Raw genomic sequence first — 23,249 nt, 5'->3', positions numbered from 1 at the left:
GTTTCACCTTGAAAGGTTTTATACTAGCACTTGGCGGGTGATCAAAGGGGCATAGAAAGGAGTGGAGAGGAGGTAGGAGGCTGAGCTGGGGCAAAAATTGGAGATAAAGCACAAGATAAGGAGTATCTGCACCACATCAACTTTACTGCCCTTCCTTCATCTTTGGTGGCTTCCATCCACTACCTTGGCCACGCATAATCACTAATCCAGGATAGGAAAGATCAGTGAGAGACTGATTTTTTAAATCCCCTTCCAAGACAATCTCTCAGGCTAAAATAAAATAAAGCATTCTTGGTTTCATGTCTGATATAAACTATCTTCCAAAAAAACTTTGAAACACATCTCTTGTTAAAATATATATATATATATATATATATATATATATATATATATATATGGGACATGGCAAGGAATGCTCCTGTTTATATCATATCTAGCATAGTTCTGTGGGAAGTTGAATAATATTATATGTAATATTAATGTAATTATTATTATTATATATTAGGTCTGAATTTAAATAAACTCAACCCCTGGTTAGGTCATAAACTTCAGTTTGTTCCCTTTGTTGGTGTAGATGATTTCAACTATATTAATACACTTGATTTTAATATTTCCTTAGAAGTACAGCAGTGCTTTCTCTGTTGAACTATCACTCCAGTTCTACCTATATTTTGATATTATGGTGGTCTTGGCTAGTCTAACATAACAGTATTAGAATTTTGGCCAAGGAAACAGAGGAATGTTTTAGAAGAATAAAAGCTTGGGGTCAGACAGAGCTGTGAATCCCAGCTCAGTCACTCAGTAGCTGAGCTAGCTTAATCTAAATTACTTATCCTCTTAAAAATATAAATAAATAAATTACTTATCCTCTCTGAGGCTTGGTTTTCTCATCTATAAAATGGGAGTGAAATCCACTAAATCCCATGGTTGTTTTGAGGATAAATTAAGAATGTAAAGTGTTTTGTATAGTGCCTGTTACACAGAATGCTCAGTGAAGATTTATTCTCATTTCCTAAACCCATTCCCCATGCTAACCTCTCTGTAGATGTGATGCCAACCCTTAGCTGTGAAGACGCATGGAGAGAATCCTTAAAACAAGTAGCAATCTAGTTAGGGACATATGTCTTACACCAGCTAATTATAATTCGAGGCAGACTGTGTTAAGGCCTAGAGTAAAGGCATATGTCAAAATTGAGCAGAGCACTGAAGAAGGTGTATCCCCAGGAAGCAGGGTTCTTGGAGAAAGTGACAGAAGAGTAATAATCGAACTGAGACAGCGAGGATGGGTGACATTTGGCACGTGGCAAAGTAGACTGAGAGTGGATTCCATGAAAAGGAAGCCATGCATTGCAGAGATGGAAAAGTGGGGAATGGTGGAGGATGCTGGGCAACTCGATATATGCAGTGCAGTCTATGGGAGAGGAAGCAAGACTGCCAGGGTGGACTGAGGCCAGAATGGAACAGCCCTTGAATTCTATCCTAAAGAGATTCACATTCATATATAGACAACTGAGAGAAATAATTAAAAAAAATGAATAAACACTGTGGCACCCTTATGGAGGTAAACCTACCAAGCACATGGAGAGTGTTGAATCTACAGAACTTAGCATCAAGCAACTGCCCCTTTCGTTCCATAGTGGATAATACCAGGCTTTGCTCTATTGGAACATACTCAGTCAATTAAGAAAAGTACTGATTGCCGGCTGCAAAATATCCCCATGGTGCCAAAATGTCTGTGGAGTGGGTGGGGAGAGGGAGGGAAGGTGTGATAATTAAAAGAATTGTTACTTGCGATGTCACAGGAGCCGATGTGTTAACTCTGCATGCTGGGAAGCTAGAGTGCTCCCAGCTGCCACGGGGAGGGAGGATGTGGTTTGATCCCTGGCACCACTCGTTGGGACAAGATGAATCACAAATGTGTTAATAGTGAGGTTCCATGTCATAATGTGCCAGATGGAGGTGGTTACATCTCTGATTGATTGCCTCCTGGCCAAGACAGGGGTTTTCCAGAAGGCAAAATTGGCATTGGAGCTCTAGGGATCAGTAGGTCTTTATTTTGGTCAACGTGGACCTGACATTCTAGACTTTATGAAGTGTGGCTACCCCCAAGACGTGGACAGCCAGAAACAGTATGGGGATGAGGAAAGAGGTGATGAGGCTGTGATATATGGAAGATTTTTGCTCCGGACAGAGGTCCTCTGGCTAAATGTGGCTGTTAAGGAATCCACATGGGGTGGGGTGGGGGGCACTGGAAAAAAGGGGGTGGGGAGGTGCAGTAGGCACCCCACTTGTGGACGAATTAAATAACTAGAGGGAGAGAGAAAGAAAGTCCAAGAAGAGAATGAGCTTCAGACAGCAAATCCCCAAGGCAGCAGACTGTGGGTGCCAGGCTGAGGCCACCAGGCAGAGCTACAGAGCAGAGCATTGCAGGGTGACCTTCCTGCCTGTTCCCTCCCACTCACCCCGACCGGAACCACCCAGCTCTTTGTTGTGGTGGTTTGTTCCCCCAGTGCAAGCTTCCAACTATAAACAGCCAACTACAAGGGCAATAACTGTGGCATCCTACTGGGAACTAACGCAGCCTCTCGTGCAGGCGCTGGGTCCTAATACAGGACAGTGAATAAAGCTTCATTACAGAACAATGGAGTTAGCTGCCAGAGCCTACAGATTTGAATAAACAACAAATAAGCAACATCTGCTCCAGCATATGTGTATGGTAAAAAAAAAAGTCACAAAATAAAAGAATTTGTAAATGCCAAAAGCAACACTAAACTGCCAGTGCTACTGTAGAGTGAATTTTTAATTGCACATGCAAAGAGGCAGGCTGTGGGTATTAGTCTCACATATGTCTTGTTGCTGCCAACCTGGGAGTATAGATGAATTTAATTAAATAAGGATTATCCCTTCTCCCCAGTACAATTACTTATTTATAACAATGATAAAATTGCCTAATAAAAAAATTGTAATATTTCAAAAACAAGCCTAGAAAACACCCTGCTTTCAGTGTAAGTCGTTCAGGGCTGTTTGAGTTTGAGTGTGTCTTTTAAAATTAAGTCTCTGCCTACTGCCAAGGAAGAAAAAACAAACAACAACCCTTATCATAAAGCCTGCTGCAGTTAAACAGCCAGAGACGGCATTATGGAGAAATGTAAAGAAGACACAGAGCAGCACGGGAATTGCCTTCCGTGGGGTGGGTAGAAAATTAAGCAATTGGACTCAAATTGAGGCCAGGCGACTGAGCCAAGGGACAGGGCTGCGGAGGCTTGGGCTCTCCCAGTGGTTGTGCGAACAGGCAGTCACGGGTGATCAGTCAGTTCCCTTCATGTTGCCTATCCTTCTTCCCTGTGTGCTAATTCTCTGCAAACAAGTAACACCACCCACACCAAACAAACAACAAAAGAGGTGGGCACTCCAGCCTCTCTTTTCGGTGCCAGCGGAGTTCATGTTTTACCTCCAAGTTAGCAACCCACATCGTCAGGGAGGCCGGTGGTTATAATCCAAGTATGAGACTGTAGATGGCAAAGCAGATTCATGTGTGAATGACTACAGAAATCAGGATCTTCTGAGTTTCCTGATCTAAGTTTATCTTTAAGCAATTTTGTTGCCGCAATAGCTTTTCTGCACTAGAAGTTAAGGCAAGTGCTAAGAGCTTATGACCAGGTGCATTCTCTCAAAGTCAATTCAGAAGCCAGCCAGAAACAAAAGGCAGTCAGGGGCTCTGAGGTGTGGGGCTGTGGGCAGTTACGTGGTCCTTCCACCTCGCTGTCCTCATCTGTGCAATGGGAATAGTGACCACAGGATCCACCTCCAAAGGGGGATTCAGGGAATTAATACATGTAAAGTGCCTGGAACCACACCTGGCATGGAGTAAGTGCCTAATAAATGTTGCGAAGAATTTAAAGGGACGCTTTAGCAAGGCACTCAAATCTGTATTTGGCTTTTTCTCGGATGTTAATAGCTTTTGATTCATCTTTTGCTTTTCCTTCATGACACTTAGGGCAATTGTAATTCAATAAGTAAGTGGTTCCTCCAGATACTCACAGGCTCCCCCGGACTAAGTTCTGTTTTGCTGTCATTTGTATCCCCGGCACCTAGACCAGTTTCTTATATGTATAAGCGCTCATAAATATTCATTGAATGAGTGAATTCAGTATGGAAGGAGGACTAGATTTGAATCCAAAAGATCCTGACTTGAAATTTGGTCCTCTCTTTGCCAGCTGTGTAAACTCAGGCAACTTGCTTAATTTGTTGATGTCTTATCTCTAAAGAGGAAAGAGTAGTATGGTGATTAAATAATGTAATTGAAACTGTTCAGGACACTGCAAATGAATCAAATATAAATTGTTAATTAACAATGAACTGCTTCCTAATAATAATTGTAACTGATTGGAATATCGAATTAGGCAACAGATTCCGTGTATATTCAGGTAAAACAACTTTCTGAGAGTTGTTGCTGGAACGTGTGAAAAACCAAAATAAATTAAGTCTACACCGCATAGGACTAAATGCAACATGCAAAAAGAAAGCACCAATTCATAGATTTGAAAGGAATATACATATTGGAGACAGTCCGGATTTACAAATACTAAAATCCATGCCAGTAAGATCATTAAAAATACCATGTGCTGTATTTTAAGATAATCATTATACTCTGCCCACAGTGCACTGTTGCAACATTAAATCACCACTGGTGAATTAGAAGGGAAACTCTTCTGGCTAAGGTAAGAGAAGCTTAGATGGTTTCATGTATGGGGTTCCCTGATGGGTCAGGCACTGTGCTAGGCCTGGGGATGGCAGGTAAATAAGACAAGATTCCTATTCTCAAGCAGAACATAATTTAGTGTAAAGGAGAGAGGCATAAACAAATGATTACTGTTTTTCCAGATGAGTCCTGCAGAGGTGTTATTTACCGAGGTTAGCGGTAGCATAAAGGGAGCGCTTACAGATAGAGAAGAGAAAGGAGATAGAGTAGTAGGACTGTGGAGTTTGTCAGCTAAGAAATGAGAATGGGCTATTTTTGATGTTCTTCTAAATTAGTATTACCAGCCCCTTTGAAATAACAGAGAGATGTGTGTGTGTGTGTGAGAGAGAGAGAGAGAGAGGAGAAAAAGAGAAAGATTGAGAATGAGAAATTAAAAGATTTAACAGATCTAGTTTTAACAGAATTAAAATTATTTTAAAATTTAAAATTTAAAATTAAATTTAACAAAATTAAACAGAATCTAGTTTAGTGGTAATTGGTGAGGAAGAAGACTGAAAGGCCAACCAGGAGATGAGGCACCTCTTCAAAACTACCTTTTCCAAATCTGCTTTGGAGCAAAAAATCTTATTAGCAAAACCTTAAAAATTTAGCTGTCATTAAATCCCCCCCAAAATATTTCATTTGTAAAAATGACCATTGAGCATTATCTTAGTTGAATGATTATTTTGTTGTGGACAAATTAGCGAATACAGAGAAGCAAAAGAAGGAAAAACCATGATTGTCTATGCTGTGTACACTTGTGTTATTCATTCATTCATATTATTTATTTATTTATTTATTTATTTATTTTGTGGGAGGGTTGAGGGTTAGAAACTTGGAAGAAAAAATATTACCTGAAACTCATCACCACAAGACGGTCACCCAACTATTAACTGTAGTTCAACTCATTTACAGTTTTTATGTGTATCATATAGATTATATATGTGATTTCATATAAGCAAATTGAGATGTTTTTCTGTAGAAATGCATTTTATCTTATGACTTGTTTTTATCTTTTTTTTTAATTGTTCCTATACTCTTCAAGTTTTTTTTTCTTTTAATTCTTATTTATTTATGATAGTCACACAGGGAGAGAGAGAGAGAGAGAGAGAGAGAGAGAGAGAGAGAGGCAGAGACACAGGCAGAGGGAGAAGCAGGCTCCATGCACCGGGAGCCCGACGTGGGATTCGATCCAGGGTCTCCAGGATCGCGCCCTGGGCCAAAGGCAGGTGCTAAACCACTGCGCCACCCAGGGGATCCTGTTTTTATCTCTTAATTGTAAGTTTTTAACCACTGTGGCATGAAATACCAGTTTTCTTTTTTTTTCCAGTTTTCATTTTTGATGACCGCATAGTACTCCATATAATGTATCATGATTTATTTAAACAATCCTTTATTTTGGATATTTAAGCTAGTTCTAATTTTTTACATCTCTATTATAATTGCCATGGGATAACATCTAGTGGGATACCCGGTAGGAAGATAAACACAGTTGCAAAGTTTCTGATATATATTGCTATATATTGCCTTCCAGAAAGCAATGTGTATTCTTGCCAACATTAGATTATATGATTTCTTAAACCTCCATCAATTTAATAACTCATTTGCCTATTTTAGTGTATCGTGTATACTTCTTAGACTATTACTGACGTTGAAAACTGCTTCGTTTGCACTAGCTTATTTAATATAATTCCTACTGACATCTTTATATTTTGTTCAATTCTCTTGCATTGGGAAATTTCAAACATGTATAAAGTATAGAAAATAACACAACCTATATTTATCCCTTGTTCTACTTGTTAACCCTTCAGTTCTACTAAAACTTAACATTTTTCCATAGTTACTTTAGATTTTTTTTTTTTAAAGGAAACGTTGCAGATACAGTAGTCTTATTTACCTGGATTTATCCCTTTCTGATCCCATTGCCTCCCTCCTTACCTTCCTTCTCAGAGTTAACTAGGATCCTGAATTTGGTGTTTATATTTCCAATGTACATTTCTGTGCTTTTACTTTGTATATACATTAGACACCAAGTATTGCTAAGGTAAATATATTTTATATATTGTATGCACCTAACTGTGATTCATTTACCCCCATCCTATATTCATGATATTTTTTCATGTGGACAAATTAACTTGCTTGTTTATTATCATTGCAGCATATTATTCTACTCATGACTATGCTACGGTATCATTAACCTTATTCTTATTGATTTGATTGTCGTTAGGTTGTTTTTTTCACTATTTCAGTGTTGCAAAAAACTTTTTATATGTTCATTCATCGCATATATACTACATTTGTAGTTCATTCATATACTACAAATGAAATGGCTGAGTCAAAGGGTCTGTGCAACTTTAACTCGACTCGATTTTGCCAAACTGCTTTGCAATAGGCTGTACCAATTTATAGTCTCCCCAGTTGTGTAAGACTATTTTCTCCTTTCACCAATACTTGGTAGAATCAAATTTTTAAAATTCTGTCAGCCTAAAATAGTATCTAATCATTTAAATTTATTTGTTCCTAATTATAATAGCATAGAGTGTGTTTTCTTCTGTATCAGTTAATTTTTTAAATATTTTGCTGTATATTATTGTAGATAACATCTACTTTGTGATATTGTTTGTTTTTGAAGTATAATTGACCTGTGACCGGTCTTTGAACTTTGTGTATGCTGTCTTTTTTGAACCAATATTAACAATTAAAATAAAGTTGTATTATCAATATTTCTTTTTACAGTGTGTGCTTTTTGGGTTTCCTGTTCAAGAAATTGTATTTTGCTCTCAGGTCATAAATACACCCTGTTTATTTTCTTCTCTAAGTTCCAATGCTTTGCTTTTCACATTTAGACCTTTGCTATACTTGGATTTATTTTTGTTAATGGGACAAGCTAAGGGTTTAATTTTTTATCTTTTTTATATGGATAACCAATTAATTGTATCAATCACATTCATCCTTTCTCCACTGGTTTTGAAATGCTTTTTCTGACTTTTCATTTCCATACATGCGGGGGGTCTACTTCTGAACTCTATTTCACTGGTTCATCATCTTAAAAAAAATTTTTTTGTAACAGTGGAGTAACACCTTACTCCCAATTATGATATAAGTGTTCATTTCTAGTAGCACAAATTCCTCCTCCATGATCTTCATTATTATCTTAGCTTTTCTTTGCCGTTTACTAGTACATTGAAATATCAGGACAACCTTGTAGGTTCCATACAAAAATTAAAACAAAAACCTACTCTATTATGATTTTTATTGAAACAGTTTTGCAAATTTTATTACTGGTGGAGATTTGGTTTCTTTGTAATGTTGAGTGTTCCTGTTCATGAACATGACATAGCTCTGCTTTTATTTAGGTCTTTGTTATGAGACATAGTAATATTTTATAATTTTCCCAATAAATACTCTGAATCTTCATTTATATATATTCAAAGGTACTCTTGCAGGTTTATTGTTGTTGGAACTGTGGAAGAAATCTTTTTTTTTCCTTTATGTCTTCCTAACTGGTTATTGGTGGTGCTTGGAAATAATACTGATTTTTACATTTTGTTCTTGCACTCAACAAACTTGCTAAACCTTGTTATTCTATTTATATGCCTATTAATTCTCTTGGGATTTCTATGCAGACAGTTATTTTGTTTGCAAATGTGGACAGTTTGTAAGTGTATATACATCTTCGTGGTTTTGTCATTCTGCTTTGACCTTTAGTTTAATGCTGAATAAAAGTAGTGCTGGCAGGTTTTTTTTTTTTTTTAAGATTTTATTTATTTATTCATGAGAATACACAGAGAGGAGATAGAGAGAGAGGCAGAGACACAGGCAGAGGGAGAAGCAAGCTCCATGCAGGGAGCCTGATGTGGGACTCGATCCCAGGTCTCCAGGATCATGCCCTGGGCTGAAGGCAGCACTAAACCGCTGAGCCACCGGGGCTGCCCAGTGCTGGTAGGTTTTATTCATGGTTGAACAGGATTTCCTTGAATGTTTCATTGTTAGGATTGATATTTGCTATCAAGATTTGATAGATGAAAAAAAAAAAGATTTGATAGATGCCTCTTAGACTAAGAAAATTTCCTTCTATTTCTACTTGCAAAGAATTTTTGTTAATCCTTTTTTGTTTATGATGCTGTTTATGATGAAAATACACTCTCAGCTTGTCATTTACATTTTAATTTTTTATGATTGTTTTTCATATATAGGTATTAAATGGTAGGCTGTGAAAATTGCTTAATTTAAATAGCTATTGTATTTTAAGTCGAGCTTTAAAAATAGTTGTCTATTCCAAAATTATGTAAAATTCACCTGCGTTTATACTTTTAGACCTTTTATAATTTGGGTGTGGTTTTTCTGCATTTAACTGTCTATCTGAAATTTCATTCATCTGAAGTTCTGTTGGTAAACAGTGAAATATTTTATAAAAATACAAATAGTTTTCATAAGCTATCAAATTTATCATATCATTTATTTCCTTTAATAATTTATCATAGTTGATAAATTATTTTGGTTTTTCAATTGTTGAAACACTGAAATCTTGGAATGAAAGCTAGTTTTCAAGGATTAGTATACTTATAATGTTTTACTGAACTTAAATCATCATTACTGAAAAATGTTTACATCTGTATTCATAAGTAAAATTTAGTTCAGGTTTTGTTTTTTAATCTAAAAGGAACTGGAAAGATTTACAAATGTTTACATTATCTGGAAGATTTTTACAGAAGAGCCATTATCTCTTGAAAAAATGAGAGAGCCTACTCATGCAACAATTTTGGTTTTATTTTGTCACTGTTAATTGCTGTTCTTAGAGATAGTTTTTGGTAAACTTAATTTTTGTTTGTTTTCCCCTCTCTGGTACTAGTTTACTTAGCAGTTCTATTATGATATTTTGTTAATGTTTTGGTTTAAAATAGATATGTATATTATGAGTATTGTCAACATAATAACCATATAAAATTTGTTACTATGAATACATACATTTTCTAAAATATCACTCATACTAATTATCCCTGGTTTTAATTATACCACTTGTATTGGTATTCCTTTATAATTTAAAACATAGGTTTTGGATATGGTATAACTTCTTTTATATATCAGTGGTTCTGTCTTTTCTCTAATTTTATTTTGATTATCTAATTTCGTTAGTATGCATTTCTCTTTTATTGTTTGACAGCTTTGTTTTTATTCCCCACACGAAAAACTAGTGTTTTGATTTTACTTATCAAATTATTTTTTTCTGCTTTCTAAATGATTAATCTCTAGCTTATTAACCTCTAACTTCTAATTATGCTTATTTTACTGTTGACTTCTTGAGCCAAATAATTTACTTCAGTTTTTACTTGTTTGATAATGAAAGCAATTAATGCTATGAATTTGCCTCAGATTACTACTTCTCTTCCAATTCTTTAATTTTATATGAAATATTCATCATTATTATTGAAATGATCTGAACCTACAGTTTTAAATGAGCATCCTCTGTGTTTTTTTTAGGATGGAAAAATCAATCCTGAAGACCTGGATTTAGTATTTTGTTTTGTCTGTTGGGAGGAGGAAGTGTTATTTGTATTTTTATTATTAAATTCAAATATTATTGCATTTATCCATGGTAGGGTGCCCTATGCATAATGTGTGCATATGTAAGGAATCAGTGAGATAATCTTTGCATTTACAAACTGTTAACTCTTCTGATAAAGTATATGAAGAACACTGAGAAAGAATATTGTTATTATCAATTACAATATTAATATATCATCTATCACCTTTTATTATGTCAAACTTGATCTGTAAAAAGCTGAGAGGAATAATAAAATCTCCCAATTTTGGAAGAGATGTTGATCAAAAGATACAAAGTTACAATTATGTAGGATGGATAAGTCTAGAGATCTAAGATATCTGGTGAGTATAGTCAATAATACTGTGTTGAATATTGAGAATTTGCTAAAAGAGTATAGATTTTAGGTGCACTTACCACACACATAAAATGGAAACTATGTGAAGAACTGATATGCTAAATAGCTTGATCATAGTAATCCTTTCAATATGTATATGTACATCAAATCATCATGTTTCACACCTCAAAAACATATAATTTTTATTTAAAAATTAAAAAAGAAAAGGTGTTCAAAAATTTTGGACTGGTTGTCATGGGGAGCAGAGAATTAATAACAACAATATCTCTCATTTTTATGGTGTCAATTTCCTATAGTATCCCCAGAATTTTTTGCTTAGTAGTGTTATGAAAATAACATATGCACATGGTAACAAAAGAAAATTAAAAGATGCCAATTAATTTAAAACATGTTAGTTTCCCTTCTGTCAAGGTACTTCCATTAGCAGTTCCTTATATGCTCTTCCAGATGCATCCTGTGCATACTCTCTCCCTTCAGTAGAAATACATATATTTTTTTAATAAAAAGAGGTGTCTACACAAAATCTTTTGCACATACTTTTTCTCATTTAACAACTGTATGTCTCAGAGACCTTTCCATATCAATGCATAAGTATCTGCCTTATTTCTCAAAATAATGTCTGAATAGATTTTAATGTAACAATGTACCATAATTATTTAAAACTAGTTTATACTTTTGGGCATTTAGGCTGCCTCTAGCATATTTACTATAAATATGTTTTTGCAATCAAAATCCTTGTGTGTACACTGGAGTCTACTGATGGGCCAAATTGCAAACTGGAATAGTTGCATACATTTAAAAGTATGTGACATTGACAGATTATACTTCAAATAATTATGACGATTTTTAACTGACAACCAACAATGGATGAGTCTGTTTCACATTTTTACTCTCACATGATGTTACTAAATATTTGTGACCTAGAACCACAGTTGATTATGATCTATCATGGTTCTGTGGGTTGACTCAGCTCAGCTCTGTGGTTGCTGACTGGATTCTCTCATGTGGTGGCAGTCAGATGACATCTGGGTTGAAGTCATCTGAAAGTCTGACTGGATTAGACATCTAGGATGCCTTCCTTATTCACACAGAGGCTCATTCAAGGCTGTTTATCAGAGTGGACATTCCCATGTGGTTTGGGATTTTCACAACATGAGAGCTGGGTTCCCAGAGAGAATGTTCTGGGAGCAAGGATTTCAACAGCCAGGAAGCACCCAGGTGGGTTAGGGGATATGCTCTGGATGTAGCACAGGATCACTTCTGCCATATTTTAATGGTCAAAATAGTCCATGTACCTTCATTTTTGAATGAAATAATCTTTTTAACTTTGAGTCAAAATTCATTCATTTAAGGACGCCTGGGTGGCTCAGCAGTTGAGTGTCTGCCTTCAGCCCAGGGAGTGATCCCTCGTCCGGAGATTGAGTCCCCCATCGGGCTCCCTGCATGGAGCCTGCTTCTCCCTCTGCCTGTGTCTCTGCCTCTCATGAATAAATAAATAAAAATCTTTAAAAAAATTCATTCATTTATATTCATACACATATATAAATTCATTCATATATATAATTTATTCCTATATATAATGAATCATTCATTCATTCATTCATTCATTCATTCATATATAAATAAAAGTAATACTTTTCCCTTTTCTCTATTAATAGAAATAGAACTTGTTTTACTTACTTTTTTCCTAGTCCTATTTTTTCTTGGATTAATGACACTGTTTTTGAAAGTAATAAATTATATTTGCTTCACTTTAGTTCAGATTTTCTCCATTAGGCTAACCTTCACCCATCTTACTTTGCTCTCTGAATTTGAAATTAAATATAGGTTAGTGCTTTTGCCTAACTTACCAAATCAGTTTCTGGAATGATTGTGGTGACTTACATGATATCAGCAGACCTCTTAATTGAATGTCAAGGAAGGCAGTTCCTATTGGCACAGGGACCTCTAGCTTCATTGAGAAGCATTCAATTAGATGGAAAACAGATGCTTATTTTTGTCTTATAAACCTCAATGCAGGTTATGTGGTAATTACTTCGAAGAGCAGGATAACAATTTATGTAATCAGCAGGACCCTATAATTACTAATGCATAATTTCTAAACAGCATTTAGCAAAATGAGGCCCATACATACACTTTGTAATGAAAAAGATGTGTTTGACACCACACTAAATTAAATTAAAAATTTGCATATTTTCTTCCAGGAAATGCACTAGCTTCATCTGCTTTATTTTGCTTCACTAATCCCTGTCTACTTTTAGCTCTGTTATAGGATCGTGGAAATGCTGAATCACAATGATGGCTGAATGGGAGCATAAGAATGAAGAGTAGAGAAAGCTCTCCTTCTTTGCTGTCTAGGATTATATAACATGATTCTGAAAGATTATTTGGAAGGTTACATCTAGGCAACTTGTTTCCATGAAGAGTTTAATAAGAAGGTCCTACCATCACTTAATTTAGAATATAAGTGCTAGCAGAGAAACTTAAAAAATTAACCCCACTTATCAAAGGACCAGTAAAATGATATGACTTTTGTAACATCAAGCAGTTGTCAGTAGGAGTAAGAAAGTATTCCCTCAGTCCCAGTCCTATGTGGAATCCATTCCACTCTCTTGATCAAATCACACAGAGTTAATCTTAGACAAAGCACAGAGTGCATTAGCCCCAGGGATATCGGACAGATTTGTAGTAAGTTGTTTGAAATTTACATGTACATTGGCATTGCTAGTAGGTTTTTAATAGTAGTAGGTAGAAATAGTAGTGGTAGTAAATAGCAACAGTGGTAGCTATGCCATCTTTTTTTTTTTTAAGATTTTATTTATTTATTCATTTGAGACACAGAGGGAGAGGCAGAGACATAGGCAAAGGGAGAAGCCTCTGGGGAACCTGATGCAGGACTCAATCCAAGGACCCCAGAATCATGACCTGAGCCAAAGGCAGACTCTCAACCATGGAGCCACCCAGGTGCCCCAGCTATCCCATCTCCTGAAGATGAAATAATATGTAGTTTAAGTCCTACATATTAAGTAAGTTGAGTACTAGTTATTTACATTTTCTCTCTGAAAGGCCATTGATGACATTGCACATCTTGATAAATCTTACCTGCAATTCCCGACATCATGTCAAGAGGATTACCAGTCTCTTCATCAAAGCTCTGGACCTGAGACACCAAAATACATCAATCTCATTAGGGATGTTTTCATAATAAATTCACTTCATTTATTTAATCAACATATAATGAGTGCCTACTGGCTACTGCTAAGAGGATTAACCATGATTTCTGAACTCAAATAGCTTACAGTCTGCTGCAGGCAGGTGGCACATACAAGGCACTCAGGATAAAGATTCAGAGAACTAAAGAAGATCAGGAGAGAGAAATGTGGGAACCACTTCTGGGTGGGAGGAATAGAGACCCTGTCTGGAAGATGTAACATTTGAGTAAAACTTAAATAATAATATTATTATTCTAGATTTTTTTTTCTCCTAAAGAGCTTTAAATATATTTGGAGAAAGCAAGTTATTTCCCACATTTAATTTTATCTCTCTAAGAGATTTATTTATGACTTGGTAAATTTATGGAGAGCAATTCAGAAAATTCACAACTCAGTTGCTATACAGAGCTTAGCTCAAAGAAAATTTGTTTTCCAAATTGATAGAGCAGAATTTATTTTTAAAATTCTTTCAGAAATTAATATACTACTCTAGAGAATAAAATTAGGGGTAAAAAATTTCTTTATGAGTAATAATATAGATTACTATAGAAACTTGATAAATAGAGTTAAAGAAGGCAAGAAAACATTACTCTTAATACCTTGGAGTGCATTTTTGCAGGTCTCCTTTTTAATTTTTTTTTCTGGATATAGTTATGCAATCAAAATTTTTCAATAAAAGCTTAGAAGGGGAACTTTTTTTCCCCACTTATAGGATTTCTTTGAAAACATCATTTTTAATGACTTTACAATAGACTATATTAGGAAAGTACATTAATTTACTGATGTTGGAATGTTTTCTAGCTTTTGCAAATAAAACTAATGGTAAGATGAGTATCCTGGTACATAAATATTTTTCTTACATGTCATATTATTTATTTGGACTAATGTCTATATACTGAAAGCTGAATCAAAGGATATTTAAACACTGTCATACATGTGGCCAAAAATGACCTTTAACTCAGGAATAAAGAACTGTGAGAGTATAGCTCAGCAATGTAAGAAATATTTATTCCTCCTTTTTAATCCTTCATCTCTTTTCTTCAAAGAAATTGTTTCATACTTGTAATTAATTAGACTTCTTAACATTAGTTTTATTGGTTTTGTAACTCAAACCATGTTCATAATATAAATTTTTAAGTACAATAAGAAAATTCTTTTGCTCTGATCATTATCATGCAGAGAAGTCCATTTAGTGTGATGTAAAGTGTACATTCATCTATCGAGAAGCAACCCTCAGACAACAACATCTCAATAATTTAAAATGAAAACCAGGTGTATTCTTGGATTATTCCACCAGAGCCAAACTTATTAATACATTTTTAAAAATTTAAAAATTAAAAATAAAGAAATATTTGTTAATGTTGGAAACATTTTCCACCTTATCAGGATGCCAATTGGTATTGTTTAATAATATGGGCAACAGTCTCACATATGAGTTCTAGAGAGCAAGATCCTTGTATGGAAGTGAGAGAAAGATTAAAATGTTTTGTGGTGGATATAAAGAAGCATCCTACCTTGACTTTACAATTGCAGAGGCTTCATTAGTATTAAATTCTCTTAATATGTTTGGGAATTAAAAAAGAAAGGAACAGACTTAATTTTACTAAGAAAAATTAAACACCAAAATATGTTGATTTGTGCATTAAAAATATCTATGCACAATTTTCTTAGAATCCTAGTTTTGAAAAGTGAGCCAAATATTGCCAAATTCAGTCTTTAGTAGGACATTAGGGAAAGCATCATAGATTGATCTGGAGGCAAATTGTGGCCAATCACAGTTGAAATTCTGATTGCTGGATATTTAAGGACATTGGCTCATGTTTTAAATGCCATGAAAATCTGCCAATTTCACACATATTTTTCATTTCTTATAATTGGAATTTTAAATTTGCCATTAAAAAATGACTATTACATCTGGCATTAGCTCCTATTTGAGATGCAACCTACCCAAGCTCCATTTACTCATCCACTGGTATTGAATGAAACAAATATTTTTCTCCCAGTCTGTGATGAGGATGTAATATTTCAAGTATATGTTTTAGAAAAAACAAAATTCAAGTAGTGAGTTTCTTTTTATATTGTTTGGGGGGCTCTGTCTTAGTTATACAGAGAGACTCTCACTCACACAAAATCTAGGCAAATATTTAAAAAACATCATAAACAAAGTTAACTATGTAGTTCAACAGAATATTCTGTTTCCCTGTGGATGCCATCCACAGACTAAACTAATATTATCAAATATTTTTAACGTTAATTTACTCATTCACAAATATTTGCTGAGTACCTACTATGTACTAATGCACATGAGTTTGTTTTATTTTGGTGTCTGAATTTCTTCCCACCCCCCACATATACTACTAGCTAGCTTTTCCTTGAATAATTGTCATTTAAGAATATTTGAAGGTGTACCATGCAAGAACTGGCACTCTTTTCTCAGTCCTTTTTATGCTGAATATGATATTAATCTCTCCCTGTACTCTCACATATAGATGGCATCCAATGGACATTATTTTCCTCTAAGTCAGTCTAGCCTGACAGGAGACAGCAGTGTCTGTGGGGTGTGCCAACAGGCTGAAGATGGTGACATTTCTTGTTTGGACTGTAGGTGATAATAGCAGACTGGCAAATGGATTACAGATTTTCTTGATATTCTTTATAGCATTTTAAGTAGTAGTTTGGTAATTAAATAATCTTTGCAGGATTGAATTAAAACCAAATAATTTTTCTTAGTGCCACCTCAGCCTATCTTCAAATCAGGGCAGGAGACCAAAAGTCTGCTATTTCTCCATTTGTAATTTTTATTCATTTGTAGGCTATTGGTTTACATTCAGATGAACATTTTAAAGTTCTTGAAATCATTTCTGACATAGGATATGTACACATACAAACATATATACCTAGATATTAGGATCATTGCCAGCTACATATTTTGAGGCAACAAAATAGATAGAAGACTATCTTTGTGGAATGGGGAGGGCTACCAATAGGCATATTCACCTAATTCCTCTTCTTTTTAGGCTATGGGTCAGCCTTTCTTTCTCTAAGTTCCTTGGTTCTCTTAGCCCCCTGGCTGGTTAAGGACTTAGCCTCAAGCTCCTCAGATATCCCAAATATGTCCAGAGTGACATAAAAGTTTACTAGTATAGCTGTCACTCTCCCAGCGTGTTACAGGTTTCTGTGCCATCCCTGCCACTACACAGAGGTTCCATTGAGGGCAGAGTCTGTACTCCAGAGCCTATCCGGGTGTGTGGCCTGTGGAGGGCTTAAAGGAAAGGTGGTCCCACCTTGGGATTTGCATACAATCCTGCCCCACTCCTGGATAATTTACATGATAAAGGGGATTTTTTTCTTTTGTACTTCCTTCCTCATTGTATTAAAGAATAGACAAATCTGTGAAAATGTGTATATATATTTTTCAAAAAGACTGAGGAGTACAGGTGGGGGTGTCATCTAAATGAGAGTGAAAATTAGCACGAGTGAGTGAAGGTAAAGATGAAGGGGCAGATTGTGTGGTTGTTGCTTTGTTTGAATGGAACTCGTTTGTTTACTGACATAGTAATAACAGAGTTTGGACAAAACTCGCTTATTTACTAACATTCCTTAGCCCTTCTCCCAGTCAGGAGAAAGAAATGTGTGGGGTTACAAGGCTCTGACCCTGGGTGGATGGGAAATGAATGGTGTGGAGAGGATAAAACAGGCAGTGTGAAGAGGTACAAGTGGGGAAAGGGTCTGTAAAAGTATAATCTTTCCGTTATCACATGTTTCAGGCCCATTTTTAAAAAACGGAATGTATGGTGGTCAGGCTGCATAAGATGTGGTAAAAAGGATGGAGACAAGCAGCCCCTGATGAGTGGACTTGAGTCAACCCACAGGACCCAGGTCAAGGGTGCTGCGCCATGGTGCAGTCTAGGGAGAACCAGAAGTGAGAAACACCCCTACACCTCAAATGCATTCTTACTTTCTCAGAGTCGACTCATGGCGGTGTAGAATGATGCTGACAACGCCATTGGCATGGACACCAGAAGAAGGTGGGACTAGTCTCTGAAAGGTGCACCTGCAGAGCAAAGAGGCTTATGCAGGGAGTTCTTGGTGCACAGAGTGGTGAATGTGTATGTCTGCAATGGAGGTCAAGTTATGTGAATATTGATAAATTGCAAAGCAAGCAAACAAATAAAATACTGGTCCTGTAAAATCAAAATGAAACCCAAATCCCTACTTCCTTGTCCAAGGTCCTGCATGGGGCATTACAGGAGAAATATTTCCAAAGCACATCTCCTTGGGGACAAAATCTGGCCATTGAGGAGCTGACAGACAAGTGGGGGAGATGTCATTGAAACACATGGACTGTCTCTGCCATACAAGCTCTCCCCACCAAGGCTGTGAGAACCCAGAGTGGAAGTGGAGGGGAAGTTTCACTGAGTGGGAAGTAGCTGACCCTCCAAGATGGTGAAACAAGGAAAGTTAGAGTGGCTGGAAGCATGCTAGAATGACCTTAAGTGTCCTAGACTGGAAAGAGGAGTTTGGAACAATAAGAAATAATCTTTCACCCCCTGAGGGGTTAAGGTTAAGTGAAGGCAGAAGGCGCAGATGCCTTGGGGAGGGTTGTTTCCCTTAGAAGTTGAGCGTGTAGGTATAACACTGACCTCTTCCATTTCAAAGGAGTCCAATGCTTTGCCTGCAAGACGAGACAAGCTCTTGAGCTTGGTAGTTTGAAGAGAGTTCACCTTTTGAGTTCTATCCTTGACTGACCCCTCCAACATACAGGAAGGAGGAGCCCTCTTGGCCAGTGTGGATGAGCAGGGCCATTGCTTGCTCAGAAGAGCTTGGGGAGAATGACAAGGTACCAAATCATCACAGGTTTGGAGAGAGGAGTGCTCTGCTGGAGGAGACAAAGGACCTTGGTCCTGGTCGTTTGTCACAACTGTTAACTCTGCTCCGAACTCTCCTGATTTTGCAGAGGTGATGGAAAATTTGCCCCTCATCTTCAATGATTCAGACGCTTCTGGGCTGCAATCTCTCCTAATGCTCTGCTTTGAAGCTCTACTGAAAAGCTCACCCATTCTTCTTCGATGTTCTTTGGCTTCACTCACTGAGGTTCTTTGCACATTTTCCCCTCCATCTTTCTCTTCAGCTTTGTTCTGCAGGATGTTAACGTTATTCAGCAAGGATGAAAAGGCATTGGCTACATGGTCCAGGATCTCCAGTTGTTGGAAACGTCCTGAATGATACAAGGAACACACAATTTTTAGGCTGTGTCTCTCCCCTGAAACTGCATGAATGTAGTCAAAACTGAAGAGGTTGAAGACACATGTTTTTTTCAAGATGGGAAGGACTGCAAGCTCTTGAAACTCAAGTACATGCCAGTGGTCATCATGGAGGTGGTTCCCTGAGATAAGGAGTTGCCACTGTGTCATGGGAGCAGTGAACACCTTTTATATTTAGTTAAATATGCGTGACTATATACATTCATGTATGCCTTTAGTTTTTATGTGTGAATCCATAAAAATTATAGGTGAGATGAATTTTAATTTAATCTTGCATATTAAACTAAATGTTAAAGAGGTTGCCTAACTTTCATATGAGGTGAACTTGAGTATACTTCCACAGCTTTAGGTAGTAGATATCCTAACCATCACCTCTATCATCTTCACCTATACTGTCACCTATTAGTGTGCAAAAATCATGGAATATGAAGTCAGAAGGCATAGATCCAGACCCTACGTCAACCAATCTCTGGAAATAAGATGTCAGAGTAAGCAAATTAATAGAAATATGGTCCTTAAGGCCTGTGCCAAACACATAGTAAATGGTCAGTTTCCTCCTTTGAAGAATGAGGGTAATTATATCCATTTTATGTATCACTCAATGAAAAGCACAATGCTGTACAAATATCAGCAATTAGAGTTATAAATGTGTAAGACTCAGGACGAGAATATATTGTTCTTAATCATCCAGGAGAAGACAGTCATTGATGTGAAAATCCATTTGCCTTTTCAAATGAACCAGCTCCTCAACTTGTAAGTCTTTCTGCATGGTTCATTTAGGCAACAGGCAAATATTGACTTCATTAGCATATGGAAGGGACCTCGTGCAGCTAGAGCAATTCGGGGACACATTGCCACTTCAGAAAAAAATGGTGAAGAGTAGTGTTGGTATCTACAGATAATAAAACCAAAATGATGGAAACAAAACAAAACATTTTGCTTTTATTACACAGCCAAAAGGCAGTAATAAAGCATGCAGGGTTGCATGGCTCAGCAGTGGCCAAATGCCCTGTTGGTGAGTAAGGAGGCAGGCTTCTGTTCTTGTTTGCACCATTACAGCAATGCTACTGACTTTCCCATGAGCATATCCTGTGTCTATACCAGCTCCCTTCACCTGAAAGGGGAACATATTTACTACTGATCCTTCTACTTTAAAAAATGTGACAGGCTTTTCACAGAAGATTGTGATATTCTTTTAAGACAAAGAGGAACTCTTGGGTTCTGGATATTTTCAGAAACATTCTGATTACATTTCCCCCTAAATTCAGCTTTAGTTAAAACTAAATCTTTTTTTGTGACCCCAGTGGTATGACTGAATCATAATTGTACTTTTATAATTGTCTTAACATCTATCCTAAAGCATATTTTTATACTTAAACTAAGATAAAATCTATCCATTTAGCTGGCTAAGTCAATTCAGAGAACAAGTCTTGTGACATTAGATGAATGAAGGTTTTTTTTTTTTAATTTTTGTTTGTTTATTTTTGCCTGTGGAGAAATTAAACGATGAACCAATTGATTCTCTTCCCTTCAATTTTGAACCTTTTTTATTGACTTTGAATGAGACACATTTTTCCTTTCTGTGTGTAGAACAACTAACTAATTTTATTATTGCTTGTTTTACATTTGACCTTCTCAGTTTTCTTGAATCAAGAGTGTCCTGGTAAGTGTTGAGTGAAAGCATTTACAATGCATTATTGGCATAGTGTTAATCATGGAAATAAGAGTGGGGCACAATCACAGGACTGGGGGCCATCTCCCAGGTCTTCTCTAAGATGAAGACACACATCTCCTGTGTGTCAATTTCATCTACAAAATGTTTACTTCATAGCTCAGGTCAAACACTCCCCAGATAATGATAAGTGTTATTATTGTCTCCAAAGAAAGAATTGATCAAAGAACTCACAACTCCCTGTGGCTTGAAAGAGGAGACAACAAAGAATGATACTAATTTCTTCTAAGAAGTTAAGAAATATGGCATTGAAACACCTTCGGGGATACACATTCTTTTTAAAAATTGCATTGCTGAGATTTTCAGACCCATTTCACCTACATGAAAATGGGGGAAACAAAGACTAAAATGAAAAATGTAAGATATTTGTTTGAGAAAAACACTTTATCTCACTTGACTTTCATGAATTTATTTAAAGAATGTATTTCAGAAACAGAATTTTGGCATTTTCTCCAGTCCAGAATTCTGCAAACTCTATCCCATGGAGGAGATGTTCTTCAATGCTCCTCCAAGAGGGGTTTTGTACTTATATGAGTCTGAAAATGCTGTCCTGCATCCTCTCTAGGAGACCAAGGGTGCACTTAACATATTAAGCAAATTCTGAAGTAAATAAACCTGCTTAACTGCCAGACATCTTTCCCCAAAATTATTTAAGCACATTACACACACTCCAAGAACATCCTAGTAATGTCCTAGAGAAAAGCATTCCATTGACCACCAGTTGGGGAAAAATAGCAGCATGTGTGATAATTAAGAGGTTTAGACATATTTAACCCACAAATCTGGATTAATACTTACCACTTACAGCCCATGGTGGAATAAGAAATGTTCTAAACCTCATACATGAGGAAATTAAGGTTTTATCTTGTGACTCATGATAAGCTTTGTCAGATCCTGGTATCTCTGCCTCCTGGGTATGAGGTCATGGTATACATTAATGCAGTTCCAGTATTGCATTTTCTTTTTTCTGGACAAATAGTAAGACTGCATATTCTCACCCCTTTGGAGTTAATCATGGCCATATGACTGATTTTGGACAATGAAATCTGACAGTGAAATCAATGGGTAAATTCTGAGCAGAAAGAGTTAAGAGTCAAGTATGATTCTCCATTTGCACCTTTTCTGTCATTGCAACCAGTGACGTTCCAGATGATGGGGCCGAGTCCACAGAGGAGGACACATGGAGCAAGATCTCCCTTCCCCCAAACACTCACATGAACCTGCAGCAGACATGCAGAGCAATTAAGACGTAAATGTCTCTGTTGGAGGCCACTGCAATAGAGGAGTGATTGCTACTACATATATCTTCCAGACAGTCCCTCCTGATGCTGTGAGTCATCCGGCCACTCACCCTCACTGCTGAGATTCAGAAGCCACGTAGCCCCACTTACCATACAAGTCAGGGTTCTCAATGTTCATTCGTTGCTTTTGAGCTTCAAGAAAAACCCGGATGTTGATTCCTCTGGCTGCTGAGCTACAATCCAGGAATCTGGCTGGGATCTGTGTGCAGATGTCTGGCTCATCCACACCAAACCCCAGATCCAAGAGAATCTCCACTGGATCTTTTTCCCAAAATTCCAGCCATTCAGGAATGCTGTGGTAAAAATATGAATATTATCCAGTAACAGTTCACTTAACAAAGCCTGTATTTTTTCTTGTCACCATTTCCCCACACCCTCCCATCTTCCAGAAATTGTGTGAAAGAGGAATCTAAATAGACAAATAGATGGCGCATCCAGGAAAGCTTATACATACTTACTGAAAGGACAGTCCATCACCCCCACTCAGGGACTGCTTGTCTGTAATTTAGTGTAAGACCAATGAGTTTACTCATCTGACTTTTCATTTCATAATAGGCAAATGTTAAGTTAGGGCAGGGAGATTGTGGGTCAGAAGCCAGAGGTAATACACTGGTAACCACAAAGAAATGGTAGTTCTTGGCACAATGAAACAGAAGGAAAAGAAAAAAAAAAAAACTGTAAACAGTACAACTCAAAAAAAGAATGTTTTTAAAGAGAATCAGTCTGGAGGCCTCATCAGCTACACAGGTCTGTAGAGAAATCACTACATGCAGAACCTAAGGACTGATACTTACAAATAATGAGTCTCAGTCCCTGAGTAGGATTAAAATATGTTCTATATTTTGTTTTTTTTGTTTTTTGTTTTTGGACATTGATGAGAAATAGAGTGCTTTCTTCAAATTGCGTTACTCAGCTTTGGGACTTAAAACAATAAACATTTGTTATCTGCAAATTATATTTATTTATACCAACTACTTCCCAATTCCTGTCCTTCTCCTTGGTGACTGTGCTAGTAACCTTTTAAAACCCACAGACAGGGCAGCCCAGGTGGCGCAGTGGTTTAGCGCCGCCTTCAGCCCAGGGCCTGATCCTGGAGACC

The 23,249-nt window shown here is 36.7% G+C and overlaps 1 protein-coding gene across 5 annotated transcripts in view; it reads right to left on the bottom strand.

The window, feature by feature from the left end:
• ITPRID1 (ITPR interacting domain containing 1) overlaps positions 1-23,249 on the bottom strand; it is a 102,926-nt gene that overhangs the window by 37,654 nt on the left and 42,023 nt on the right. For all 5 annotated transcript variants that reach the window (XM_055314845.1, XM_055314846.1, XM_055314848.1 and 2 more), the window contains 3 exons: positions 22,241-22,443; positions 18,497-19,071; positions 13,744-13,801 (listed from right to left, as the gene is read on the bottom strand). In XM_055314845.1, coding sequence (XP_055170820.1) covers positions 13,744-13,801; positions 18,497-19,071; positions 22,241-22,443 — 836 coding nt within the window. The remainder of the gene's footprint in view (positions 1-13,743; positions 13,802-18,496; positions 19,072-22,240; positions 22,444-23,249) is intronic.

Source organism: Nyctereutes procyonoides, unplaced genomic scaffold, assembly GCF_905146905.1.
Source record: "Nyctereutes procyonoides isolate TBG_1078 unplaced genomic scaffold, NYPRO_anot_genome, whole genome shotgun sequence".
NCBI lineage: Eukaryota > Metazoa > Chordata > Mammalia > Carnivora > Canidae > Nyctereutes > Nyctereutes procyonoides.
The sequence above is the reverse complement of the archived record's forward strand: the minus strand, read 5'-3'. Positions and strand labels throughout refer to the sequence as shown.